Source organism: Aspergillus mulundensis (assembly GCF_003369625.1).
Source record: "Aspergillus mulundensis strain DSM 5745 chromosome Unknown scaffold_15, whole genome shotgun sequence".
NCBI classification, from domain to species: domain Eukaryota; kingdom Fungi; phylum Ascomycota; class Eurotiomycetes; order Eurotiales; family Aspergillaceae; genus Aspergillus; species Aspergillus mulundensis.
Genome location: NW_020797903.1, coordinates 588,947 through 615,981, shown reverse-complemented (window position 1 = coordinate 615,981; position 27,035 = coordinate 588,947). Strand labels below are relative to the sequence as shown.

General features: G+C 53.8%; 9 protein-coding genes across 9 annotated transcripts in view; 7 read left to right on the top strand and 2 right to left on the bottom strand.

The window, feature by feature from the left end:
- Positions 1-890: 890 nt before the first annotated feature.
- On the top strand, positions 891-4,298 carry DSM5745_10515 (Ran GTPase-binding protein LOS1; the record flags this gene model as incomplete). The annotated part of the gene is made up of 4 exons (XM_026752531.1): positions 891-902; positions 1,106-3,707; positions 3,762-4,216; positions 4,272-4,298. 4 exons carry the CDS (start codon positions 891-893, stop codon positions 4,296-4,298), a joined length of 3,096 nt encoding a protein of 1,031 aa, XP_026598974.1.
- Positions 4,299-5,418: 1,120 nt separating this feature from the next.
- On the top strand, positions 5,419-6,513 carry DSM5745_10514 (phosphatase PAP2 family protein; the record flags this gene model as incomplete). Its single annotated transcript, XM_026752530.1, has 3 exons — positions 5,419-5,452; positions 5,526-5,761; positions 5,812-6,513. 3 exons carry the CDS (start codon positions 5,419-5,421, stop codon positions 6,511-6,513), a joined length of 972 nt encoding a protein of 323 aa, XP_026598973.1.
- Positions 6,514-7,743: 1,230 nt separating this feature from the next.
- On the top strand, positions 7,744-9,973 carry DSM5745_10513 (citrin; the record flags this gene model as incomplete). The annotated part of the gene is made up of 3 exons (XM_026752529.1): positions 7,744-7,932; positions 7,992-9,194; positions 9,251-9,973. The coding sequence occupies 3 exons, from the start codon at positions 7,744-7,746 to the stop codon at positions 9,971-9,973; spliced, it is 2,115 nt and encodes a 704-aa protein (XP_026598972.1).
- An 884-nt stretch (positions 9,974-10,857) lies between these two features.
- On the bottom strand, positions 10,858-11,893 carry DSM5745_10512 (DUF5321 domain-containing protein; the record flags this gene model as incomplete). Its single annotated transcript, XM_026752528.1, has 3 exons — positions 10,858-11,054; positions 11,122-11,820; positions 11,875-11,893. The coding sequence occupies 3 exons, from the start codon at positions 11,891-11,893 to the stop codon at positions 10,858-10,860; spliced, it is 915 nt and encodes a 304-aa protein (XP_026598971.1).
- A 52-nt stretch (positions 11,894-11,945) lies between these two features.
- DSM5745_10511 (C50 family peptidase) lies at positions 11,946-18,092 on the top strand (the record flags this gene model as incomplete). Its single annotated transcript, XM_026752527.1, has 2 exons — positions 11,946-18,059; positions 18,090-18,092. The coding sequence occupies 2 exons, from the start codon at positions 11,946-11,948 to the stop codon at positions 18,090-18,092; spliced, it is 6,117 nt and encodes a 2,038-aa protein (XP_026598970.1).
- Positions 18,093-18,344: 252 nt separating this feature from the next.
- Positions 18,345-19,268, top strand: DSM5745_10510 (S-formylglutathione hydrolase; the record flags this gene model as incomplete). The annotated part of the gene is made up of 2 exons (XM_026752526.1): positions 18,345-19,025; positions 19,083-19,268. The coding sequence occupies 2 exons, from the start codon at positions 18,345-18,347 to the stop codon at positions 19,266-19,268; spliced, it is 867 nt and encodes a 288-aa protein (XP_026598969.1).
- A 762-nt stretch (positions 19,269-20,030) lies between these two features.
- DSM5745_10509 (uncharacterized protein) lies at positions 20,031-22,333 on the top strand (the record flags this gene model as incomplete). Its single annotated transcript, XM_026752525.1, has 2 exons — positions 20,031-21,409; positions 21,472-22,333. 2 exons carry the CDS (start codon positions 20,031-20,033, stop codon positions 22,331-22,333), a joined length of 2,241 nt encoding a protein of 746 aa, XP_026598968.1.
- Positions 22,334-22,881: 548 nt separating this feature from the next.
- DSM5745_10508 (uncharacterized protein) lies at positions 22,882-24,839 on the top strand (the record flags this gene model as incomplete). Its single annotated transcript, XM_026752524.1, has 3 exons — positions 22,882-23,320; positions 23,379-24,097; positions 24,186-24,839. The coding sequence occupies 3 exons, from the start codon at positions 22,882-22,884 to the stop codon at positions 24,837-24,839; spliced, it is 1,812 nt and encodes a 603-aa protein (XP_026598967.1).
- A 2,144-nt stretch (positions 24,840-26,983) lies between these two features.
- The window catches only part of DSM5745_10507 (N(6)-L-threonylcarbamoyladenine synthase family protein), a gene marked incomplete at both ends in the record, with an annotated part of 1,630 nt that continues 1,578 nt past the window's right edge, over positions 26,984-27,035 (bottom strand). Inside the window, one exon of the mRNA XM_026752523.1 lies at positions 26,984-27,013. Within this exon, the coding sequence (XP_026598966.1) occupies positions 26,984-27,013 (30 nt within the window). The remainder of the gene's footprint in view (positions 27,014-27,035) is intronic.

The window sequence follows — 27,035 nt, the reverse complement described above, 5'->3', positions numbered from 1 at the left end:
GATGGCCTCTTCATCGTCTTTACAATCCTCTATGGCGCCTTTGCCAGCGCATACATCTCGCTCTTTCCGGCTTCCCTTATTGAGCTCTTTGGAGTGCAGCACTTTACAAGTGTGAACGGTGCGCTGTACCTCATCCGTGGCAGGGTGCATTAATCTGGACGCCATTGACGGGGATGCTGCTCCCAAAGCATGCTCTTACTTCATCGTTTATTTATGAGCGGGCCAGCATAGTGGTGGGGGTGTTGCTGATGGCAGCGACGTTAGCTTGTTTGTGGGTACGGATCGAGGCGAGCTTGGGGTCAGCTGGAGGTGGAAACGGAGAGCGTAATCTTGTTGGCATCATGTGTCATGGTGATTGAATTCTGTGTTCTTTGTCAGGCAGGTCTTTGTTTATACTTCATCTGGTGCCTGAAAGCCAAGGCCACGTTTTGCCGTTTCGGTCGGACTCAATGGTCAACACACAAAGTCACAAAATTTGAGGGGAAAATCTAGAATGCAGCATGAGCTGCAAGGAGTTTAATAAATCAAGTACTGTCTCAAATTTATCCGCCTATACCAGACAGCGAGCTCTGTCTAGAAAGAGAATTGCCTGCTTCTCTGCTGAACACTGCCCTGTTGGTCAAAGCAAAGGTGCCGAAACCACCGCCCAACTTCCAAGTTGACTCTCACTTCACCAATCTTCAGTCCACTGTCCTGTATTGCTCCCCAAGGCAAACAATCAAGTCATGATTCGATAGACCATTTTATTTCTTCTAATGATATGACTATCTGCCGCCATCTCGAATCTCTCCAAATCTACGCTTGACTACAGTCACTTTTTCCACCCCTCGTGATATTTTTCGCTTTCGGAGTCCCGCAAAGACTCTGAAGGCAGCCCGGCCGCTTCGACCATGGAAGAGCAGGTAAGGATACCTGCAGAGCTATTTCTTGCGTCATGAGGGATTAGGCACTTTATTCTGGGGACATTGAAGCGAAGAAAAGCAAATCCTTCAAGATTCCAACCCCGCCGTCCCCTCGTGTGCCCCTCCTCGGCCATGACGCATGTCATGTTTTGCAACCTCAAGAATGAAACACCGGCAATCCTAACTGATGTCTAATCTGCTAGGTAGCAAACGCCATAGAAATCGCCGGGAACCCTACCTCCGACACCACCCTCAAAGCCCAAGCCTTTGACTACCTCAACCAACTCCGCTCCGATCCTTCAGGCTGGCAGGTCTGCCTCTCCCTCTTCACTAAGGACCCGCCCCAGTCCCATATTGTCCGCCATGTGTCGTTAGAGGTTGTCAACAGTGCCGCCCAGGCTGGCCTAATTGACCTGCAGTCGCTTGGGTTTGTCCGGGACGGCTTGCTCGGATACCTGCGTCAGGTGTACGGCCGTGAGGGCGCGAACCCCGACCCGCCCAACATCCAGAACAAGATCGCCCAGACCGTCACATTCCTCTTCTCCGCGCTCTACGGAAATGGCTGGGAGTCTTTTTTTGACGACATCCTGAGCCTTACGCACAAGTCGCCCTCCAGCACTACAAGGGACAACCCGCTCGGTATCGTCTTCTACCTCCGTGTTATCAACTCCATCCATGATGAGATTGGTGATGTGTTGGTTTCTCGATCTCGTGCGGAACAGGACCGGGCAAATGCGCTGAAGGATTTGATCCGTGTGAGGGACATGCAGAAGATCGCTAGTTCGTGGCAAGAAATTCTGTCGCAGTGGATGGACGGCAATGATCTTATTGTCGAGATGTGTCTGAAGGCCGTTGGAAGCTGGGTGAGCTGGATTGACATCGGGTTGGTGGTGAACCAGACGATGCTCGATTTGCTCTTCCAGCAGCTGGGCCGTGCGCAGAAGGCGGAGCTCCGCGAGGGAGAGGACAAAGTGCGGGATGCGGCTGTTGATGTCTTTACGGAGATTATTGGCAAGAAGATGAAGGCCGAAGACAAGATCGATATGATTGCCTTCTTGAACCTCGATAATGTGGTGGGCCAGATCTCCTCTAGCCCCCCGCTTTTCGCCAACCGATTTACGTCCAAATACGATACCGATCTTGCCGAAACGGTTGCGAAGCTGGTCAACACCACGGTGACTGATATCGTGCGTGCTTTGGAGCAGGATACTGTGTCCGCCCAGTGCAAGGAGAAAGCCAATGGTCTGTTGCAGGTGTTCCTTCCGCACATCCTACGCTATTTCTCCGATGAGTACGACGAAGTTTGCTCCACTGTCATTCCCTGCGTGAGCGACCTGCTTTCGTACCTGCGGAAGATTGCCAAGGCCAATCCGTCCGTCGCTTCTCAGCACTCGTCCATCCTTCTTCCAATCCTCAAGGCGATCATCCAGAAAATGCGATACGACGAGACCGCCTCTTGGGGCGACGACGACGACCAGACCGACGAGGCTGAATTCCAGGAGCTCCGCAAGCGACTCGGAACCCTGCAGCAGATTGTTGCCACTGTCGATGAGAGACTTTACATGGAAGCTGTTTCGGAGGTTGTGGCGACCACATTCGAGAACATGCGCCAATCAGGTGCCCAACTGGACTGGAGGGACCTGGATCTTGCCCTGCACGAGATGTTTCTGTTTGGAGATGCTGCCACCAAGACTGGAAGTCTCTACAACAAGGGACAGCCTAGCAGCCCATCTGCGGAACGGCTGATCGAGATGATGCTGCGCATGGTCGAATCCGATATCCGATCCTTTACCCACCCAGCGACGCAACTGCAGTACATGGAGATTTGTGTCCGCTACACTTCCTTTTTCCACGCTCATAGCCACTTGATTCCTGGCGTCCTGGAGAGTTTCCTTCAGCTTGCCCATCACCCAATGAAGAAGGTCAAGACCCGAGCGTGGTACTTGTTCCAGCGCCTGGTGAAGCAGCTCCGAGCCTACGTCGACAATGTCGCCCAGACGGTCGTGGAGACACTGAGTGATTTGTTGGTTATCCAGGCGGAATTGCCCTCCGAGAATTCCGACGGAGATGAGATGTCATCGGAGGATCACGAAGGGTCTGCTGATGCTGTTTTCAATAGCCAACTCTATCTATTTGAAGCCGTTGGCAGTATCTGTTCGGTTCCCACAATCCCCGCGGACAAGCAGGTTCTCTATGCGCAGTCCGTGCTGTCTCCTGTGTTTGTTGACATGGAGAAGAATCTGGGCCCAGCCAAGTCGGGAGATGCCCGTGCCGTGCTTCAAATACACCACGATATCATGGCGCTTGGAACACTTGCAAGAGGCTTCTCAGACTGGCAGCCCGGGACTTCCTCGCCTACCGCCCAGCTCCCCGCGCCCGAGGTGTCAGAGGCATTCAGCCAGGTGTCGGAAGCCACCCTTGTTGCTTTGGAGTCGCTAAAGGCGTCCTTTGATATTCGAACCGCTTCTCGATTTGCGTTCTCGCGACTAATCGGGGTTCTCGGATCTCGTATTCTTCCCCAGCTTCCTCGTTGGATCGATGGTCTTCTGACTCAAACGTCATCCCGGGACGAGATGGCGCTGTTCTTGCGTCTGCTTGACCAGGTCATTTTCGGATTCAAGGGCGAAATCTACAACATCCTTGATGCTCTGTTGATGCCATTCCTGCAACGGGTGTTTAGCGGAATCGCGGAAGCGCCCTCGGGCACTGATGACGAGATTCACTTGGCGGAGTTGAAGCGGGAGTATCTTAACTTCTTGCTGGCCGTGTTGAACAATGATTTGGGGGCTGTCATCATCAGCGAGCGTGAGTACTATCCTGACCTAACCTATTTTGTTCTTACCAACTGAAACTTATTAGGAAACCAACCCATGTTCGACACCGTCATTACGACCATCGAGCATTTTGCCAAAGACGCCGAAGACTTTACAACCGCGAAGATGGCTTTCAGCGTTCTGTCCAGGATGGGTAGCGCTTGGGGTGGCCCGGATATCGCACCCGCAGCCCCGAACGGAGCTGGCGCTACACAAGTTGCGCTTCCAGGCTTTGGGCAGTTCATGATTACGCGCTTCTCTCCGCTATGCTGGGCCCTCCCGGCCACCCCGTCCTTCAACTCGAAGGACGCTCAGGCGAAGCAGGTCCTCGCTGAGGCGGGAGGTCTGCAACGGATCATATACAGCAAGACGGGCATGGAGTACCTCGAGTACCTCCGGGACCGCGAACTGCCTGGTATGGGCATGGGGGCAGATCTCGTGGAAGAGTACGTGGGGACACTGAGCCGGCTGGACCTGAAGGGTTTCCGGCAGTTCTTCCCGGTATGTTCGCTTTCCTGTTTCAAGTGGAGGAAATTGCTAACGTGTAAACCTGCAGCAATTCATCCAACGATTCAGCGCATGAACATTCTCGTCATCTATACATAACCGTTTTCCCTGACCATTTTTCCGATTTGTTCCCATTTCCCTTGGTTTATTTCCCCACTTCCATTCTATTAGATATCCCCTCGGTTTGGTTTGATGACTGATGAATCCCTCTCCCTCCCTTCTCTCTCTGTCGGCGGCCCACCTGTCTTACTCCCTCTCGTACCTCTAACGCACGGACCGCCATGATCCACGAATACACGGGATTCGGATAAAAGGTATATAGTTTGTGAGGCATTTGCATGTATTGGCGTTGATGTGCAGAGTACTTTCTCCAGCGCGAGCACGAGAAACAACAGAAAACAGAAAAGAAAAGAGGAATGTATGTAGTAAACGAGTGAGGTAGAATTGAGGAGTTCCGTCAAGTCCTTCGCGTGCTTGGCCAGTGCTTAAGAATATATTAAGTAGTGGAGTCGGCCGCATGCTCTCTTACTGGAACTGGAGTAGCGGCCTCCAGTAAGGCTTGCCATCCGATCTACGCCGGGGAAGAGATCAAGGAACCTTCACGTCAACCTTGGAACTTGAGACCAAGCTCCTTGCTTTCCGCCTGGAAACATAATTGCTTTCTCGGACCCTCCAAGCCCAACCCGCTCTCGCAAATTTGCAGCCAATCGCCTGTGCTGGATTTCGGGGAGGCTGAGCTCGTGTGCGACTGATGACGAGGGGTCCGGAGAGCTCGGATGTGGGAGCCTGACCGACGATCTGCAGGGCTGACGATGAACTGGCAACTGGTCGTATGACCTGGCAGTATGCAGAAGATGAAGCTGAAGAGTTAGGAATGTAGGAGACAGTCAGGAATATACTTCCTAGTCATCTGCGAAAAGCGTCGTATAAACCGACACGCGAAAGAAAAGCCCGGGGCGCACAAGCACAGGGCCACAGGCACAGAGAAACTCTAAGGAGTCCCATGCAACATGATGACGGCAGCTGCGCCCTTTGTTTTCCTCCAGCTCGTCTTATGTACTCCGTGCCATCCGCCTCTGCCCTCTGCTCCTTGACCTGCATCGTCCACGGGCACTCTTCTTCTTTCCTATTCCAGCACCGTGGACGGCCATCCCATCTTTCCTTTTATTCTTTCGCGGGTATCTCTAGGCTACACCATGGGTGCTTTCAAAAACTTCCTTGAACCTGGAGGTTTGTTGCCGTGCTATCCCGATCCCTGTCTTACACTCTTAGCAGATGCTGACTTTGTGTGTATCTTTACCAGCCATCGCTGCTATATTCACTGCTAGCACCCTAGTCAACCGTCGCCGTCGTCGAACTGAAAGTCCTTCAGATACCCCCGACGTCGAGTCGCCCTTGCTTCCGGAACCCGTCGTTGCGAAAGATACCGATGAGGATGGCTATTTCCGGTCTGTGGACAAAGGCCGCACGATCCAGTCGCGGGTCCTCGCGCGGTTCCCCTTCTTGATAGAGATATGGTACTGGCTGCTTATATACTGGGTGCGTGATGCTTGATGGCTGCTGGTAGGCTGTATTCTTAACAAGTTCAGATCTACCAAGGCCTACGCGCGATCTCGGCGCGAGCTATCAGCGGTCACGATGCCATCTTTGCCAGGGCCGAACGACATGCTCTTCAGATCCTCACACTAGAACACGCCCTCCACATCGACGCCGAGCTGGCTATCCAGCGATGGGTCCTCAACCAGGCGCACTGGCTCATGCCCATCCTGGCCCGGGTGTACTACTCGCACATCGTCATCGGCGTGATCTTCTTCTCGTATGCCTATACCTGCCTGAAGCGCGAAACCTTCCGAGCGATCCGCCGGACGCTCGCCTTTGAGAACGTCATCGCCTTTGCGATCATCACCCTATGGCGATGCACTCCTCCTCGTCTCCTTCCAGAAGAATACGGGTTCATCGACGTGCTGCACAGTAACCATGGTGGCTCTGCGTGGACGCAAAACAAGTTCCAGCTCGCGATCGCTGCCATGCCGTCGCTGCATTTTGGCAACTCGATGTTCATCGCCCTGTGTCTGATCAAGTTCAGCCCGCACTGGTACCTCCGGGCCATCGCGCCGGTGTGGCCGATGCTGATGGCATTCACAATCGTCGCGACGGCGAACCATTTCATGCTCGATGCCGTTGTTGGGGCGTGCGTGGTCCTGACCGCGTACCGGTTCAACTATGTCATGCTGAATCTTTTGCCGGTGGAAAGGGTGCTTTTTCGTCTGCTGCGGTTGGAGAAGCCCTAGGTTGTATATATATTCGTATCAATATACAGTCATCCTTGACACTGCCGGCATCTGTCAATCAATTTTAGCATCAAGGTTAGTCTAGATGATATAGAATCGCTGGTTCACGAATGTCCTCATAATAAGGCCGCGTGATGTCGCAACAGTAGTAGGATTGGAGAAGGTTGGCGTAGTCATACCAAGCTAGGTAAAAATTAGCACTTCAGGTCCGATCCGAGCACATCACCCCATGTCCAGCCCTACCTTAGCGGACTGCTAGACTACTTGGCCTTCGGCTCGGTGAGAGACTTGGGACAGAGCGACTCCTTCTCCTCATCCCCCTCACGAGGTTCCGGAGTTTGCCGAGCGGTGCGGAGAACTTACATATACGTATTACGAGTGTATTTTGTATTTGGTCGGTGATTTACGGAGTACTAGGTTTATATAGCGGATGACGAGTCCTGCTGGCAAGAGCACAGACCGATGAGCCAGTGTGCATTGACTATTGACTGCTACATAGCAATATTGAATTATCGAAGTTTTGTCTTCCAATGAGCATGATAACGCTGTGCTATCGGCGTCAAGTCCGAGCTATTTATGTATGTTATGTATATTATGTATGGCCATGACTCGGGTAATATCGAGGGGCGGTGAGCCCGTGACTTGGAGTTGGACTCGCATCGAAGCCGATGCCGGGCCTCCAGTGGTTTGGTCTGGTTTGGTCTGGTCTGGTCCCAGCCTGTCCCAGGTTGTTTGTGTGCAGCGAACTGTTACTCATGGCTGCCGGGATCCCTGGGTCTGGCGCTATTATCCGATTGCCTGGAATTGTTACTTGTGACAAGGGGCAAATAACAAAAAAAATCTTATTCAGATTCTTAACAGACAATGATCGAAACTCAAAGGAAAAAGCAAAGCATTGGCCACGTTCGCCCCGTAGATGTTTGATTATTATTAGATCATTGTTATCACCTGATGGAAAATTTAGAAGAGAGATTCATTTCGGAGATGAGATGGACATGGTTGTCTTGCTGATCTCTCAGTCTCCCCCATACTGCTAATCCGTAATATTTCTGGCTTCTCCACACCCTCACTCACGCACCCTCTCGACTCTCCCAACCCCTTCCCTCTGTCGGGCGCCCCGTTTGTGTTCCTCTTTCGCTGCGTCGGTCTTTGCGTTTATTTCTTATTTTCCTTTTGGTTTCTAGACTGGTTCTCTGCTATAGAGGATAGACTTTTCTTTCTGCTTGCGTTATGGCCATGACGAGCGTCAAGGAAGCTGTCAAAGAGTCCTTGGTCGGCACCACCGTCGACGAGCACACTCTCTCCAAGCAGGTCAAGGCCGATTTCCTGAAGCACGCCCGCAAGGATGAGGCTACTGGTGAGCTGTACATGACCGAGGCGGACTTTGTCGACGCGATTGCCCCAAAGCACGAAGACTACGTGAGTTTCCATCCCGATGTGTCATACATTGACCGACCCCAATTGACAATGGACCCCAGCACAAAATCAAGCGAGAACACTACGGAATCCTCTTCAGAGTCGCAGATAGCCGCCGGTCCGGCCGAATCAACATCCACGAATGGGCTACCTTCGAGAACCTGCTTGCGAAACCGGACGCCGAGTACGAGATTGCCTTCCGGCTCTTCGACACCGACGGGACAGGCACGGTCAAGTGGGAGACCTTCCAGAAGCTGTACAACGAGAACAAGAGCAAGGAGAGCATACCTTTTGACTGGAACAGCGAGTGGGCGGCCCTGTACACAGGCAAGAAGAAGACCCGGCATGACATGACCTACCCGCAGTTCGCGCAGATGCTGCGAGGCCTGCAGGGCGAGCGCATCCGACAGGCCTTCCACGTGTTCGACAAGGACGGCGACGGGTACATCGCGCCGGAGGATTTCCAGCGTATCATCCTCGAGACCTCGAAGCACAAGCTGTCGGACTATGTCCTGGAGCACCTCCCGAGCCTGTGCAACATCTCCGCCGGCACGAAGATCTCGTACGCTACCGTGCGTGCGTTCCAGAATGTCATGCGGGAGATGGACATGATTGATTTGATCATCCGCGAGGCGACGGATAAGAGCGACGATGGGAAGATTACGCGCTCGGATTTCCTGAATGCCGCGGCGCGGGTGACGCGCTTCTCGCTGTTTACGCCGATGGAGGCGGATATCCTCTTCCACTTTGCGGGTCTTGATGCGCCGTCTGGTCGGCTTTCGCAGAAGGATTTCTCAAAGGTCATTGATGCCTCGTGGCGCATTCCTGTTGCTGCTGCGGAGCAGGCTATCTCGACTGCGTCAGGTGCTGCGCACAAGGCTGCCGATGCGGGAAAGTCTGTTCTCCATGGTGTTCTCGAATCTGTCCACCACTTCGCTCTGGGAAGTTTGGCGGGTGCGTTTGGCGCGTTCATGGTTTACCCCATTGATCTTGTCAAGACGCGCATGCAGAACCAGCGGTCCAACCGTGTCGGTGAGAGACTGTACAACAACTCGATCGACTGCGCGCGCAAGGTTATCCGCAACGAGGGTTTCACCGGTCTCTACTCCGGCGTTATCCCCCAGCTGATCGGTGTTGCTCCGGAGAAGGCGATCAAGCTTACCGTTAACGACCTCGTCCGCGGATACTTCACCGGCAAGCAGAACGGCAAGATCAAGACCTGGCAGGAGGTTCTTGCTGGTGGTACGGCCGGTGCTTGCCAAGTCGTACGTACACCCGGTCCTAAGAAAATCATTAAACGCGTTCTAATTGTACTTACTAGGTATTCACCAACCCACTTGAGATCGTCAAGATCCGCCTGCAGGTGCAGGGCGAAATCGCCAAGAACGTCGGCGTCGAAGCCGCCCCCCGTCGCTCCGCCCTCTGGATTGTCAAGAACCTCGGTCTCGTCGGCCTCTACAAGGGCGCCAGCGCCTGTCTCCTCCGCGACGTCCCATTCTCCGCCATCTACTTCCCCACCTACTCGCACCTGAAAACCGACTTCTTCGGCGAAACCCGCACCCACAAGCTCGGCGTCCTGCAGCTCCTGACCGCCGGTGCCATCGCCGGTATGCCCGCCGCGTACCTGACGACCCCCTGCGACGTCATCAAGACCCGTCTCCAGGTTGAGGCCCGCAAGGGCGAGAAGGCATACGCCGGTCTCCGCCACGCCGCCGTAACAATCTTCCGCGACGAGGGCTTCAAGGCGTTCTTCAAGGGTGGACCCGCGCGTATTCTCCGTTCTTCCCCGCAGTTCGGTTTCACACTTGCTGCGTACGAGGTTCTGCAGAAGTGGCTGCCCATGCCTGGGACTGACCACGAGGTCTCGCCAACGGGCCAGGTTGAGCCTGGTGTTGGCGTGCCTGTTGCCAAGGAGCCTCTGCCTTATCTGAGGTCTAGGAACGCGCTCAAGCTCATCCTGGATCTGGATGAGAACATCGGCCGGGGCTCTATTCCGGATGCCGAGCGGTGGCCGAAGTTCATGAAGCCCTCTGCGAGCCAATAGATTCGACTGCACGGCATTGGCATTGGCATTTGATTGATTGGATTGGATTGCATAGATAAGAATGATCTCTGTGATGTTGAGTGATGTTGATTTACTAGCGCTGCGCTTTACTTTCTATTTCCGTCTCATTTTCTTTTTTTCTGGGGATCTTTTCGTCTCTGTCGGGTTGATTTGGAACAGTCCACATTGGACTTGGTTCTGCTTCTTGCATCTTCGCATACTTTACATACATGCACTACCCACTACACCATGTACCAAAAGCTATGTATCTATCTAGATAGATTGGATTGGATTGGGGAGGGGTTGTCATTTACAGCCGACTACCATACCTTTGCCATAGTATCATACCATTTTGTTTGATATTATTTTGCCAATTATGAGTTGAGGTAGATTGTGTCTTTTGTTTTGTTTTGGTGTATTCTGAGTATTGTACTTTTTGTTACTCAAGTATAAGCAGTATTATTTAGTTAAGATGTATATATTAAACTATAACAAGCTAAAGTGATGCATATTGCTTGAACTAGATATATATAGATATAATGTACAAGTATGCTTAAGTAGGGTATGCACGTACAAGTACATGGACATGTCTCAGGTCGTGTATATACAAAGCTGCCACTGCTTGTACGTTGAGATCCAGGTCCTTGCGCACTTCGAGCTCGAGATCGGAGTTTCGGAGCTCCGGGTGGAGGAAAGGATAGACTGGACTCATATCGAGCAGTGTATCCCTTAGGTGGAGCATCGAGCTGGATATATTGAGGCGTATAGTAGTGGTAGAGGTGACTGTCCAGCTGAACCCTCCAACGGCCATTGCGATCCGAATGCAGGGGTGCCCCGTTTCCTGTCAATCGCGATGGATGACTGTGAGAACTGCCCGGGATATCTTAGAAGAAGCTGACTTTCCGTTTCGTCGCGTTGTCTTTCGCCGTCGACTGGTCTGTCTCGTCTACCGCGGGTGCCACTGGATCCTGATTTGTCTGTTCCTGAGCCGCTGCTTCTGCTTCTGCCTTCGTCTGCTCCTCCGCAGCACGCTTCTGCTTCTGGTGCCAGAGCGAGTCTTCGCGCTCAATTTCTCTGAGCACTGGAAACGAAATCAAATTAGCAATCGCTCTTCAAGAGACATGAGAGAGGAACTAGAGGAAACAGACCTTCATCCCACTCCCTCTCAACGCTCTGATCCCCGGTGCCAAGCAGTTTCTCAACATCGACATCCTCACCCCTCTGCACCTTCCCAATAACCTCCTTCAGCAGTCTGATCTTCGCATCCGTACTTCGCGTATAGGCGTTATAATCGTTTCTGAGCATGATCATCCGAATTGCTTGCGACCCGATCAGGATGAAGATTATGATGTAGAATGAGGCCGGGTTCCATTCTTTTGAGGTTTCGGAGGAGGCTGGTGATGATGCGGTGCGGTTCCGGAAGGACTTTGGGATCAACGAGTTCCACAGAGACGGCTGTGCGATTCTCGGCAGGTGTTCGGTTGTTAGGCGTGTGCTGTATGCGGCTGTCCTTGCTCGGGGGAGGGGGAGTTGTGGTGATCGTGGGAGGAGGGTGGATGTGGGATTTGAGGGTGTGTTCGGTCGGAGTCGGAGGAGGAGGCGTGTAGTATTCATGCTGTGTGAGGCCATGGTTGTGACGATATGCTTGTAGTGAGATTGAGTCTGAGACCAAGCCAGGTCGAGTTGAAGACCAAGTTCCGATGCGCCGCGGATAATTTGTAGATGCCTGAAGGCCGAGGCGACAAAGTCGGGGAAACGAACAAAGGACCGAGCCAAACCCGCTAAACCACTTTCGTCACCGTTGCCGCGACAACGCCCTAGTTGGGTCTCGCCGCGGACTCCCGACTCTGTCAGCCAGGTCTTCAATTCAAGGTGAACTGCTGCATCACATCATCACTAACCAACAGCCTCAGAACCCATGATATAACCAACTATGGCGGTTACATCCTTCCCGACCGATTCTTCTTTTGCCATGGAATCGGTGAAGCAGACCGTGCGCTCGACGTCAACATGCTCGGCGGCCACCGTGTTGTCGCTCCAAACACTCTTCCGGAGCGCAGGGGAGGTTGAGGCCGTGAAGAAGTCTGCACGAGCCACGAAATCTACACTTACAAGTACGACGACTTCGTCGCGGGCGAAAACTAGCCGGACGAGAACGACGAGTACGAGCACGAGCACGGCGAGATCGAAGACGCCTAGCCAGGATACAACGAGCCTTGCGGACGCGCGGTTATCAAATCAGGAGAAACTGGTCCTTGCTACGGAGGTGTTTAATACGACGCTGAAGACACTTTCCGACGCGGTGAAGTCAGTCACGTCACTTTCGAAGGAGAAGAGGGAGTCCAGTCCGGCGAAACGCACAACTACGAAAGGACGGACGAAGACGAGTCAGCCCGACACAGCGGACAGCGATAATGGTGTATCTGCGGTAGCGGAATGTGCACGGTTATCACTCTCGTGCCTGCGAATGCTGAAAACGGACAGCGCAGTGGAGGGAGGATTGCCGAATCTGCAGCTTGAACAGGGCGCTTGCGTGCTGGCAGGCAGGCTCCTGGCTCTCGGGCTGCATGAAACCGCGTATAAGGAGTTGAGGGGCCTTAAGAGGAGGATTCAGAGTTATCTGGATGGGCTACCGAGTGGGAGGAAAAGGACAGGAAAAGGGGATGCTGCGGATGGGGAGGAGGAAGCGAAGGAGCGGATGTCGGATCTTCTGTCGTTTTCGAATGTTGCGAGTGCTCGCTCGGTGTATGGCTTGCTGGTCTCGTTCCAGTCGAATGCGCTGCGTCTTATTGCTGCGGAGAAACGACCGGCTACGGTGCAGAAACTCGTGCCTTCACTGCAGCTAGCGGATGAGAGTAGTCCGGCGAATGTTATAATGGCGGCCATTGAGTCGGGTGCGCTCACCAAGGATAAGGCGGCGGTTCAACTTCAGCTTTTGTCCAGTACGATTCTATCTCTAGCGGCCTGCGGTGCCTGCACGACGAAGGAGCGGCTGAGGCCGGTTACGATACTCACTCTACAACTACTATCGCTCGAAATTCGATGCATGTCCTGGAAGCTATCTGGCCATGCCTGTGAGGACAACAAGGAGATGTGGGATCCGCTGGCAAGGTACATCGGAGCTTTTGCGCAGGCCACTAAGAGCATTGAGAAAATCGAATTCGCATCCATCTACAAGAACATCGTCCGACTACAGTCAGCATTCGCGAAGACGCAGAACCGTACTCCGAGATCCACGGATAACCTATCAGTAGCCCGAATCGCTACTATACTGGGACAGCTCGCCCAGGATGCCGGATGCTTCGATGAAGCCTTGCAACTCTTTACAGAATCACTCAACCCCCTCTCAAGCGGTCAGTGCCTTGGTCTGGCGACTGTCCGATGCAAGATTGCTGCCTTATATTTTCAGACCGCCAAGTCATCCGCGAAATTGCCCTGTGATATCTCAGATGCTGTTACTGACGCGACGACTGCTCTCAGCCTACCGCTAAAAGGGAGCACTCATGATTTGGACGAATTGCTAGTGCAGGCGGCTAAACTGAAAAAGCTCGCCATGGGTTGGTTTGGGGATCTACTATCCAAAGAACAGGGCTCAGTATCCGAAAACGCCACCTTCCCACGAGTCTGCGAATATCTCAACGGTTTTATACGCTTCTTGCGCCGGTATATCGGACGCCGACCCGCGGACGACGAACTGAACGACCAAATAACATTTCAGAAACGAATTGAGGCGGCACAGAGCATCATACTCGCCGCGGTGGACTCGGCCGTAGCGATCGGAAAGTTGTCTGTCATGTCCCAACGTCCGCCATGGGATGAGATAGTCCCTACGTTACTTGATTCCCAGCGCATTCTTACGACGATTGAGTCTTTCGACGAGGCTGACACGGCTGCTGCCGACTCCATTGGCCTGGCATTGGTGAAGCTCTCGAATCTGTTCTGGTCGCGATATCTAAAAGAAAAGGAGGCTGGGAAGAGCGCCCGCGAACTCCTGCCACTGTTGAAGCAATCTGCCAATCTGCTCTCTGGGTGCGCGCCTTCTCAGCGGGCGACTGGTTTCGCGCCGCTCAAATACGAGCGCCTCGCGCATACATATGTCGAAGCCGGTATAGTTTCTGAGGCCGAGATCGCGTTTTGTCAGGCTATCAGCGATCATATTACCGCGGGCGCGCTGGATAACATTACCTCCTCCACAGAGGGATTTTTTCCTTATCAGATGAACCAAGATCCGAAGAGAAGTGGATTTACACTTGGTCGCGTGCTTTCTGCGTACTTGAAGGTGAAGTTGCGGAACAGAAGGTCCGTAGCGGACGAGATCTTCGATGATGAGACGCTTACATCGGTTGAACGAGGTCATATTCTGGAGAGGCAGCTGGGCATATTGACTGAGATACACAGCACCGCAAACAAAGTTGACATTTTTCAATCTGTCTTTTCAGAAGTCGTGGCAAGGCTGCTAGAAGTGTACCCAGTTGAGCAGCACCCGCTTCGCCGACTGCGCGTTGTGCTCTGTGGACTACGATTTGCGTTGGAACAGCCGGGATGCTTGGATTCGTCACTGCTCCAGCAATTTGTGGAGGAGGGGCGGAAAGGGTTGGATAACGACGATTACCAGGGAGACGACGATATCAAGTCTGTGGCTGCCTACCTCAAGAACTCGGTTCGCCTCACACTTAGCCTCCAGCAAGGCAGCCTAGGATCCGAAGAGCTTGAATTGATCGTCTCAACCTGGTCCTCAATTGTTCGTTTCTGTCGAGATCTGAACTCGCTTGTTTCGTGCGTCGGCAACGTCGAGTACTTTCTTCTTCAGATGAAAGCCGTTGTTGATTACACCGAAATCCACGGGCTGTGGAAATTTCAGCTGGCTACACTCGAACTGGTGCTCTGCGTGACTGAGCTACACGGAGCTGGAACATTCTCGGAGGCCATAATCGTCCTTTCTCGGCTTGTTCTTCAATACTGCCGCCTCGGATCGTGCACAAAAGCCCGATCTCTCCTGAACCGGGCAGATAGTTATATTGTCAACCATGAAGTCTCCTGCCTGGCGCGACTGTCGTATGAACTGGCTCGCGTGGGATTCCTTCTCGAGACAGGTGACAATCAAAAGGCGGCGAGTATTCTTTCGGCGGCTAGGATGCTCTACGAGAAGCACCAGTCAACCGAGGACTTGAACGCTTGCTCGGTATTGACCAAGATTGCATGGGAACGACTAGTCGCCGATGCTGCATTCATGAGCTCACGCCTTTCTTTTGTGCAAGGCTCTATCAAGGACGCTCTATACTTCGCCAAGTTGTCGGTCCGATTGAACTGCAGGATTTGGGCCAAGGTGGAGAAGCTTGCCCAGAAGAAGCAGGAAAAGACTGTGACCGGTGACAGCTCTGAACTTGAGATTGTCGTCGAGGGAATGGCGAAGCTTGAGGTGTCGCGAACGTCATCAACTTACTCTCAAGGAGCCCCGTTCTGGCCGCATATCGGCTCGCATCACAGCTCGTTGCTCCATCTCGCAAACTTGTCTGCACACCATGGTTTATTTCAAGACGCCATTTACTACGGAGAGCAGGCGCTGAAGATCAACAAGTCACTGAATGCCAACGTTCGCCTGATTGCCTCCCAAGCGCATCTCGGCTCTCACTGGATTCTTGGTGGCCATATCCCCGAGGGTCAAAAGCTCCTCGCATCTGCCAAGGAACTATCTGAGCAGCTGGAGAGCAGTATTGAGCTTGTCTCGCTACGGTTGAGCCTGGCTGCTCTCCAGAGGGTCAAGGGAGATTACCGCAACGAGTACCGCACCCTTCGAGAAGCCGAGAAACTGCTGAGTGGTCTGTTTGAGGAGCATGAGAAGACTAGTGCCCCTGAACTGGAGGACAAGATGGACAAACTACGTATCCGACCAAAGAGCGGATCGACGAGACAGACCACGGCAACGGCAACGAGAAGGACCCGCAGCGCAACGACTTCCACTTCAACTTCCACATCCGCACGAAGCACACCGAAGCCGCCATCGAGCGCGGAAACGACAATTGGTTCGAGCACGCTACTCGACGTAAAAAGCGAGATTCTTCGGCAGCAGGCTGCATCTTTACGAGCACAGCGTGAGTTTGAGAAAGCCTCGAATTTGTTAAGCGACGCTCGAAAATTTGCGGTGACTAGGGATAGCAAGATCTCGGTGCATATTGGGGAGAGTGAGCACCTGCTTGCGGACGCGATTCGCAACTTTGCCAACCATGCAGTATACTGCGTTCTTCCCGAATCGACCATCTCATTACCCTCATTGCAACCCAAGGCCGTGACTGAAGTGCCCAGCAAATCCACGACACGCAGAACCAGAGCGCCTACCCGCGGAACACGCTCCAAGCCTCAGCCGACAACAGAAGACTTCTCCGTCATGCTATCCAAGGCGGGCGACTGCTTGAACGATATTTTTCACACTGCTACCCACCTCGGATCTACTCTTGACAGTCACTCCGCGTCACGCCTGATGAGCCGCATTTCGATGCTGTCTCACGTCACTGCGTCGCAGAACCAGGTTTCATGGTCACAGTCTCCAGCGAATATGAACGAAATTGGCCGCATTGGCGCGTTCGCGAGAGAGCGCGCCGCTATCCGAATCGACAAGGAGCTGGCCGACTACTGCGACCCGCTGCTGTGGCCGCGTTCCAAATTGGAGTCTGACGACGTGGGGTCTGACTTTATCGCAGACTATGTCGACATACTTCCCGAGAATTGGAATGTTCTGTCTTTGTCGCTGAGCGCAGATCAAACTGAGTTTGTCGTGTCGCGACTGCACCAAGGCCGCTCTCCATTCTTACTGCGGCTGCCTCTCAGGCGCGGCAACTCGGAAGATGAGGAGGAGCAGTTTACGTTTGAGGACGGGCGAGACGAAATGAAGGAGCTGATCCGGCTGGCCAATGAAAGCGCCCATGCTGCCAAGTTGCAGGTCGACAGGCAGATGAAGAAGGAGTGGTGGAAGAACCGCGAAGCCCTCGACCGCAGAATGGAGAACCTGTTGCAGAACATCGAGAACGTCTGGTTTGGAGGCTTCAGGGGGATCTTCTCCCCCATCCCGCATGGCGCGAAGTCGCTCGCACGATTTGCGAGCTCCTTTGAGAACATCCTCGACAAGCACCTCCCCTCCAGACAGAAGGGGCGTCGGGCGGAGGGGCCAAAGCTGACGCTGCATCCGAACGTGCTGGAGTTGTTCGTTGGAGTTAAGGATTTGGATGAGCAGGAAGACCCCGAGGATGCCTTGATGGATCTTCTCTACTTTGTTGTTGATATCCTGCAGTTCCAGGGTGAGCGCAATGCTTACGATGAGGTCGACTTCGACATGATGGTCGTCGAGACGCTGGATGCCGTACGGGCTTATCATGAGGCCGCCAGCGAGGAGGCCAAGCAGCGACCGAACAACACCGTGCTGGTCCTGGACAAGTCTCTGCATATGTTCCCGTGGGAGTCGCTGCCCTGTCTACAAGGTCTACCGGTTTGTCGCGTGCCGTCTCTGGAGTGTCTGCGTGATCGTGTTCTGCAGTTCCGCGCCCAGGAAAAGAATAGTCTCGGCATCGCTCGACGCAACGGCACCTATATTCTTAACCCCACTGGTGATCTACAGACGACGCAAGGGACGTTTGAGAAGGACCTATCTAGCCTCAAAGGCTGGACTGGCGTTGTGAACCGCCAACCGACCGAAGACGAGTTCAAGGACAGCCTCGAGTCGAAGGACCTCTTCCTCTACTTCGGCCACGGAAGCGGCGCACAATACATCCGCGGCCGAACCGTCAAACGGCTCGACCGATGCGCCGTGGCCTTCCTCATGGGCTGCAGCAGCGGCGCTCTTACAGAAGCCGGCGAGTACGAGCCGTACGGCACGCCGATGAACTACCTGCAGGCGGGAGCTCCCGCGCTGGTGGCTACGCTGTGGGACGTCACGGATAAAGACATTGATCGATTTGCCAAGGCGACATTTGAGCATTGGGGGCTAATTGGAGAACGAGGAGAAGTTGGAGACGCCCCTGTGGCTCTGGACGCGGCAGTTTCGCAGTCGCGAGGAGCATGTGTGTTGAAGTATTTGAATGGCGCTGCGCCGGTTGTATATGGAGTTCCTGGAGTTTTTCTAGAGTAGTTTTGGATTGCATCGTGGCGCTGGGGGCATTGATAGAGGGCTTTTGTTTGTCTGTATATATTGTTATTATAATGTCATGATACCTTTCTTATCCTGCCAGGGAAAGATTGCCTGATCTGTAGAAGCGATGCGGGGAGCCTGTCATGCCAAGCCTGTGCTGCCCCTCATTCCCCTCATCGCCGCCAACTTAACCTTCAACAACTTCTCTTCCACAGCTCTTCTCTCATCGCCATCCTACCATCTACTGGCAAAATGTCCGTCACAACAAAAGCAACCATCGCCTCCTTCGGCGGCAAGCTGCTCAAGCTCAGCCATGCCGCCAAATCCACCAACTGCGAAATGTCCTTCAACCTGTACCTCCCACCGCAGGCCTACAAATCCCCCTCCCAGAAACTCCCCGTGCTCATCTACCTCTCCGGCCTAACCTGCACGGCCGACAACTGCTCCGAGAAGGGCTTCTTCCAGCACGGCGCGTCAAAGAAGGGCATCGCGGTTCTGTACCCGGACACCAGCCCCCGCGGCCTCGACATCCCCGGCGAAAACGACAGCTGGGACTTTGGCACCGGCGCGGGCTTCTACGTCAACGCTACCAAGGAGCCCTACAGCAAGGGCTACAACATGTACACGTACGTCACGGAGGAGCTGCCGGCTACCGTCTTCGAGGCGTTCCCGCAGCTTGATTCGTCCCGTGTTAGCATCACGGGCCACAGCATGGGTGGGCATGGTGCGCTCACGCTGTTCCTGCGCAACCCGGGCAAGTACAAGAGTGTTTCGGCCTTCGCGCCCATCTCGAACCCCATTAACTGTGCTTGGGGGAAGAAGGCGTTTGGTGGGTACTTTGGGGAGGAGAGCCAGGAGAAGTGGAAGGAGCATGATGCCACCGAGCTGGTGAAGGGGTGGGCTGGGAAGGAGTTGGATGTGCTGATTGATGTGGTATGTTTCTTGTCAACTAACTTATTTGAGGGGTAGGGGTAGTGCTGACAAGCGCAGGGCACCGGCGACAACTTCTACAAGCAGGGCCAGCTCCTCCCCGAGAACCTGGAGAAGGCTGCCAAGGAGGCTGGTGTCTCGGGCATCAACGTCCGCTACCAGCCGGATTACGACCACAGCTACTACACCATGGCGTCATTCGCGGATGACCATATTGAGCATGCGGCCAAGTATCTCTTTGCTTAGTGGGTGACTCTTATTTTCTTCTCTTGGTTCTTGGAAAAGGAATGGGATTGTTTGGCATGTTCGGTTCTGATTTTGTCAGCCATCGGCAGGCGAATCTTTGAGATTGAGTCCCGCTGAAGTGTATAGATAGATGGACGCGATGGCTGTTATCCGTGTTATGAGTGATAGGAATAAAATACATGTTTGTTATGAGGTCTCGGCACTACTGTCAGCACGTATAGTACCGAGGATCGAGCGTTCAGTGCTTAGGCCGATGGGATCGAGAGGCAGTATTCCCGACGGTCTGATGCAACCTGGCATGGGATCATGGTGTCTCTCCTTATTGCTCAGCCAGACAATCATAGGCGAGTCAATACGACCTCAGCCGACAAACGATCGCTATGGTCACCGTGCGCGACATACTCCCCTTGACATAGCGAAAGCAAAAGCCTACCGCAGATGCCCGGACTATTCCGTAACCCGTGGGCTATGAGCACCATCGGGCGCAGCGGAGATTGTGCCAAGATGCCACGGCGTGCAGGCCAAGGGTCTTGGGCCACTGTGGGCCAATTGTCAAGGCTCATGCTGTTGTCTAGGCCCTGCTCTAAGCCACTGGGCCAACTGTTAAGGCTCTTGCTTTGACCGGACCCTGCTCTAAGCCACTAGGGGAACAATGGTGCGCACAGGGTCCCAGTTTCACGAGGGCGTCTCCCCTGCCGAGACCTTATAGGAGCCTCATGCCCGCTGATCTGTCTTGTTCTGTTTTTGACCAGAGAGGCCGCCATGTCTGATTCCATCCCTCTCGGCCCTGTTCTCAGGCATGCCTCAACAGACACAGACAGAGACCATGATCGACCGCCGAGTCTGCACGATGATTCCCCTCCTGACTATGAGCCCCCCAAGGAGCTGACCAAGATGGAACTCCATCCCCGCAGCTTTTACGCCCTGTTTCTCGCGCTTTTCTACGCCGCTCTCGTTCTTGCTCCTTGGGTAATCGTCTGCCTTCTCACTGACCGTCCCATTGCCGGTCAACGCTACGGCGCCCTGACCGGACGTGATTCCAACTACGACTCCTACGACCCATCAAAGAACCAGTCGGTCTACGAAAAGAGCGAACGCTGGTACCATGCTGCTCGTGTCATCCAGGCAATCGCGAGCGTGCTCACCTTGCCCTTGACCTCCGCCATCTGCGCCAGCGCCGCGGTCATCTTCATGCAGCGCGAGGAGCGCCTCACGATCCCACAGCTCATGAGCCTCGCCGACCGAGGCTGGCTGGACTGGGCAACATACGGGAGACTCGCCCACGCGTGGAAGCGCTTTGGAAGTTCGTTCCTACTGCTGGCAATCCTGGTGAACCTGCTGGGCATGATCATCTCGCCATTGCAGTCGATCCTCCTGTCCTCACAGGCCGTGATGACCCCAACCAAACCCCAAGAGATCTCGTCGCTGATCGACCTCCCGTCGCGTTTCTGGGTTCCGGACGAATACTCCTATCCTGACAGCAATATCATCACGATCAAGACCCGTGCTGCGCTTGAGGCAACGACTTCAACGGAGAAGCACGCGCAGCTGTGGCCAGGCGCCAACGTCACCTGTGACCCGTTTCAGACGGACAAGTACTCGGAGAATGTCTGCTTGCGGCAGGGGGCGACCTTTGAGAATATCTCTCTCTTGCCTGATCCTTTTCTGGCTGAGCTGCCCAGCGGCTTTCACACCGGTCTGTTCCGTCAGTTCCTGCCTAGGATCAACTCGACGGCGCAGTATCAAGTCATCACTGAAGCCGAATTTCCCGAGGATTGTGATCAGATCCAGGGCGCCTTTTTCGCCGAGTATACCAACACCTCGCGGTACATGCCCGGTAGCGACATGATGCAAACCTGGGGCTTGAGGGCCTGCATGCCTGCCGATGTCACGCAATCGCCGTGGCGGGCCACTCGCGACCGGCATACGTTCTCGGAAGACCTGTATCTTGACGTCAAACTGGTGAATTATAGTATAGCAATGACGCGTCCTGAGCGCGGCTTCTTTCGAGTGACACTCACCACGACCACTGGGTATTTCGAGCTACCGAACTACATGAATGGTGGAGTTGCGGGGTTCCTGCTGGACAAGGATCCAACCGAGCTCTGCGATGATCGATGTCAAAGCCAAGGGACCATCAAGTACGCAAGCCTTCATCTATTTCACCCCTAAAGCGACAAGTTGCTGATTCTTTCCGTCGCAGAAATCCCGATCAAGACGCCTCTAGAACCCGCCGCGACACCGAAATCACCCCCGCCTCCAACGCCCTCCAAGACATCCGCAACAAGGGCCCCCTCCTCACCATCGCCCTGGCCCTCTTCGGCCAAGGCTCCTTCATCGAATCACACGCCCGCCAGCCAGAAGCCTACGCCGCAACCGTCATCTATGACTATAACAAGGACCAAAACCCCGCCCACAGCGCCTGTCGCTACCTCAAGCCTTTCGGCTACATGCTCGAAAGCATCAGGCTCGAGTGCATATCCAACAGCGCCGGCGGCGTCAACGGCTGGGATGTGCGCGATCTCATCGCGGAGTGGCTAAACAGCTTCCACACGTTTCCGGAAACCCTCGCGAATGCCTTTACGGGCGCCGCGTACCTGTCGCACAAGGCCTGGATGGACCATAGCACCGAGGACCCCGACGCGCCGTATGTGTATGGCGGCGGCTTCCGCGTGAGTTTCGACATGGGCCGGCTGCGTCAGAAACCCGTTATCTCGCGCGCGGGCGTCATCGTTGTCTCGGCGCTCTTGGGGGTCCATGTCCTCTCTCTCCTCGCGCTGGGCTGCTATGCGGCGTGGAGTCCGCGGTGGACGCGCAGGCTCGACTCGTTTGCGATACTGCGTGTTGGCGGCGCGATTGCGCGGCATGTGCCGTTGTGGATGGTTTACAAGACGTCTCTGGTTAGGGAGTTGGATGGGCTGCCTGGGTGGATTGGGGATCAGATGCCGGAGGGTGAGGCTGTTGGGATGTTGGGGCTTGGGGGGCCAGCACGGTTGAGTGGGAGGTCGAGCACGAGGGCGAAGAGGATGTTTGTTTCGTACCATGTTAAGCCCGGGTTTGGTTGAGTTACCTGCATGATACGGTAGGCCTAGAACGCTGCTACTGGCACACATTGCCATCTACATTTCCATACACTGCGACGTCACTTCTGCCCAGTATTGCTTCCACTTCGGTCAGGACCTCAATCTGGCCAGCAGTGAGGGCGCTGCATGCCCCGCTCCTGCTTGTTATTTGTTCCAGACAGCCTCATCTTCATCTCACTCGACGCACCTTTCGACCCGTGGACATGACATTGGCCTGCCAGAAAGCCTCGTTTTCACAGCCACAATGCATAGACGCCCGGCTTCGCCCCCTCCAGGCTCACCAGGCTGATCCTCTGATCTCGTAGGTATCTGATCGAGCTGGATCCTCGCAACTCACATCAAAATTAACCAGAATTCACCAATCTTCATCAGATTCAGCCCAAACATCTACTCCTGCATCATAATATCAAGCGAATCAAGCGGTAAGGACTCAAAGTAACTACACTCTTAATTAGTCCCGCTAATAAAGCTGGACAGACAACTAGAGGATGCACGATATATAGTTCAGCCAGAAAGGCGACTTCCGAAACATGCAGAACCCCGCTATGAGTCGAACATTCGAGTCAATCAGGGAACAACTCTCTCAATACTCGGACGGGGACATCGATGGTGTCGAATTCAGATTCGATTGGGAGGTCCCGGAGATTGTCAAATCCAACTACCACGCGAACAAGGAAGTATGGAGCCCCAGAACGCACGTCGTTCTCTTGCAGGACGCCACTTCCCCTGCCGACGTAATGGCAACGACATGCGGGGAGTACCTTACCAGAAACTGGGGCACCTGGATCCCAATGCTTGAAATGATGTTGGACAGTTATACGAAAGCGACCCTGAAAGAGCCAGAGGCAGCGTCGTCTTCTTCGGTTCGAACATCCGCGCTCCAAGCTGCTGCTCTTATTCTGGGACCAGTTGCTCTGGCAGTGGCGGCTCTTGAGCTTTCAGTCGCAGCTGCTACGAGATCTAGGCCAGGTAACTATGTCGCCATTCTACATGCGAATGCTCAATGCTAGAGCTAATACGAGAGTAGTGGTGAAGCTCGAAATTCCAGTCGTCGATGGTGCTTGTGTTGAGCTCTTCGATTCAGTGGCCGTGCTACACTTTCGCACCCTTGATGATGCAAGGACGGCGATGGGCCTCGTTGAAGCCTGGGATTGGCTCTGCAGAGCTGTCCGTTCAGCGCCACAAGATGGGCCCAACCTCTCATCCTCCTCTTATGAGTTTGATCTTAGAGAAAGGGCCAATGGAAGGAAATCGCTCAGCGTCTCCAGCCATTTGGGCATAAACTCCGTTGAATTAGGGCATAGCTGCTGGGAGAAGCTTTTCAAGTCCTGCACACTGGTATGCGCCAGCTTAGAGGCTCGTCCAAACTCTGAAAAGGGACTCGAGATATCGCTTGATCTCATGGTATCGCTAGCGACCGCAGAGTTCCAGGTAGCCGTCGATGATGGTATCGTTTTCGTCGGGTATCGCACCATACTATATCCTACGGCTGTGCACGGAACTTCAGCCCAGTTCCATCTTCTCACCGAATCCAAAGGCCAAATCAATCCGTACCTGCAAGATCACGGAACCAGAGTCTTGACAGACGATGCGGCCCAGTTCACGAAGATGCGGTGCTTCCTGGGTTGGTGCACCGATGCTCAAGTCAATCTTGGAACTGAGAAACTACCAGCATCTATCAAGTTCAAGCGAGCGGCGGTGTTGGCTAGTCCCAAAGTTAAGTTTACTTTTGCATATGTGTCAAGCGTATGCTTCGCGCCGCGGGTGTCCGCCGGGTCAAGTTCCTTTTGTTGAGCCACATTCAGATGCAAGCACACTCCGGGAACACTTGAAGGGGTTAGGCCGCACAGCTATCCTTGGAAACGGAGGAAGTGCGTTCCAGTTGCAGCAGCTTCTTCTCGGATTGAATATTAATCTGCTTAAGACAAGGGCTGTGGTCAGAGCGAGCGAAGGCAGAATCCTGTACGGCTTTGAGTTCGGCGACATCATAACGCAACCTGGGCGTGGCAGTTGCATGAAGAAACTTGAGATCAACAGACTTGCCAGTAGGGCTTGGATCGGCATCGCAAACGAAGTCGACGCCGTTCTTGTGTGCGCGGAACTGGGCGATGCAATCACTGCTGCAGACGAGGCAAGAACTCGAAACGATCTTTGCAGCAAGGTACCCCAAGGGCAGGACTATCTGGCCGCAACAATAAACTGCCTCAAGACCTTAGTTGAGCGCCGAAGCAGCGCTCTTGCCGGTGAACTGGAACCCCAATTACTCCAGGTATCTGATGAGCAACTCTGGGACCTCGCGGCGAGCCCGTTCGCAGCATGCACACACTCTAGCAGCTCAGAGACGTGCTGGCAAAGTGACAATGTATTTCAGCGCCTCACAACGCCGAGACTACACCGGCTACGGAACATTTTGGGGAAGACGAGGTTAAGATCAAGTCTTATACCAATTCCCGCTTCAGGGGCTGTGGTCTTTGGAGCGACTTGGTAGCAATCTGAAGGGCAACGTAAGTGGCTGAGTCTGCACTTTCAGGGGGAGGGGGGGACGTATGAGTTGAATACATGACTCGGAAGCCAATTTGGAGAGACTATTTAACACTGCACATTTTCCTTGCCTGGACGGAGTTGGACTAGGCTTTCTGTCCAGTTGCGGCCCTTTTCCCAAAGGTAATATCTGAAGACGTCTTCGGCACAGCACCGTACCTCTGTTCTCAGGATATTACCTGAGCGTCTATGGGTTTGACGATTTGCGTTTCGACCGACCATGGAACCTAACCGGATTCTCTGAACTCGCACGCAAGCCTCACCTGGTCAATTAATGCCTATGCATGCTAGAGTATGATGGGATAGGATGTAGGGATCGGTTGCAGGGTCAAGATGGTTAAGACTCGTAAGTGGACGGTTCTTTGAAGCTGAGTCCTATTGGCCGATGTAGACATTCTAGATAAGACGGACGACCCTTTCTGCGCGGCAAACAATGTATGCCAATGAAGACACTGATGACGCTCCGTGAGTGTGCACCTATATGACCTATACCAAAGCTGCCCGTCCATTACACAGACAATTGGAGCAGGAGTACGGGGATGAGGGAAAGGTGGAGGTGCATTCTGCAACTGCGACATCACATCACCTATATCACACCATCACCACAATCCTGTGGGACGAGAGAAAAAGTCAGAGAGACAGCAGCGGGGATGATCCCTGCTCGACCTGAAGAATTCTCAAGATTGACACTGATCGACCACCTCGCCCACCCAACCAACTTCAACAAGCTCACAGGAATAGGAAGTGACAGGGGCATAGCAACCAACCTGGATCTCCATCACACTGTCACGCAGTCGGCACTTGCATCCCAGATCCTGAAGAGATCACATCACAGTGATAGTGCAAGTCCCCTCTCAGCGCCCTGCAGCAACGGCTACTATGATTGGACGTCGCCCCAGGAGACTTTGCTAGCCCCCTCGATTGGGAATCCGCACTGCAGCTGGGGAAGCACAGGCCAACCGAAGTCCCAGAAGAATGGCTGGGCAGGAACTCGATTGGAGGAGGGCAGTGTGACGGCCACCGCAGCGTGCAGGCGTCGGCGCTTAGCGGCAGGAAGGGAAGCCATTGGCTGTCTCCCTGACTCCCTCCTACATTGAGGAAGCTATATTGACTCCCTCCTACATAAAAAGGTATAGCCGCCCACCCTGCACCGGCTCTTCTCTGAAACACCTTCGCTTCTCCCTCCGCTCTTCTCTTCTATTTTGGTGCGCGCTTGCTTTGGCTGGTCCAGACAACGTCCTTCTTTAAACGCCGCATTACTTTACCAACCTCTTACCTACCTCAGCCACAGCTCGTTGATCGAGTCTGCCTCGTCTATCTATTATATCTTAGTTCGCCGTCGTCGCTAATACATTTACAACCTCAAACACCTCATCCTCCTCACTACAACCAAATCCACCCAATCCCACCAAAACCCAAAACCAATACCAAAATGTACCGCCCAAAGCCCAAGCTCTCCGTCTCCATCGCCGCAGCCCAACGCCCCTCCCTCTCCCTCTCCATCAAGTCCCCGGGCCTCCAACAAGTCCGCTCCCCACGAAGTCCCCTCCCTCCAAGCCCGGCCCCCTCAAAGCGCTTCTCGACCCTCCAAGTCCCGACGCCCACGCCCAGCTACGTCAACTCCTGCTCGGCCAAGAGCATCCTCAAGAAATCGTCTGCCGCGTCAGGGACAGCCAAGAAGATCCAGTTCCAGGGGGCCCCGACGGTCCACTGTATCACGCCGATCGAGAATACGGAGGAGTATTATGGGAGCTATTCGAAGTTGACGAGGGAGGAGAGGAGATGGATTGTTCGGGAGTGATTGTTGACTTGCTTTGCTTTGCTACGGAGTACTTGCTCGGCTTGTCGTGATTTGGTTCGAGGTTTGGGTTGAAGACGATAGATCGGATATGGGTTGGCTTGGTTTCACGGAAAGGAAGAGGGCACTGTGTTTTGACTGAGCGATGTATTTTGTTGTGACGACTTATGATATGACTGACGGACTGGTATGGTATGAATGATAATCCACTTTATCCATAAACTTGGCTTGTAACGTGCTGAGTAGACAAGTAGAATCTCGAGGTTGATATACAAGTATCTATCTATAGTACACTATAATACAGCGTTCACCCTCCCCCTCAACTAAGATCCGATCCAACCCTCT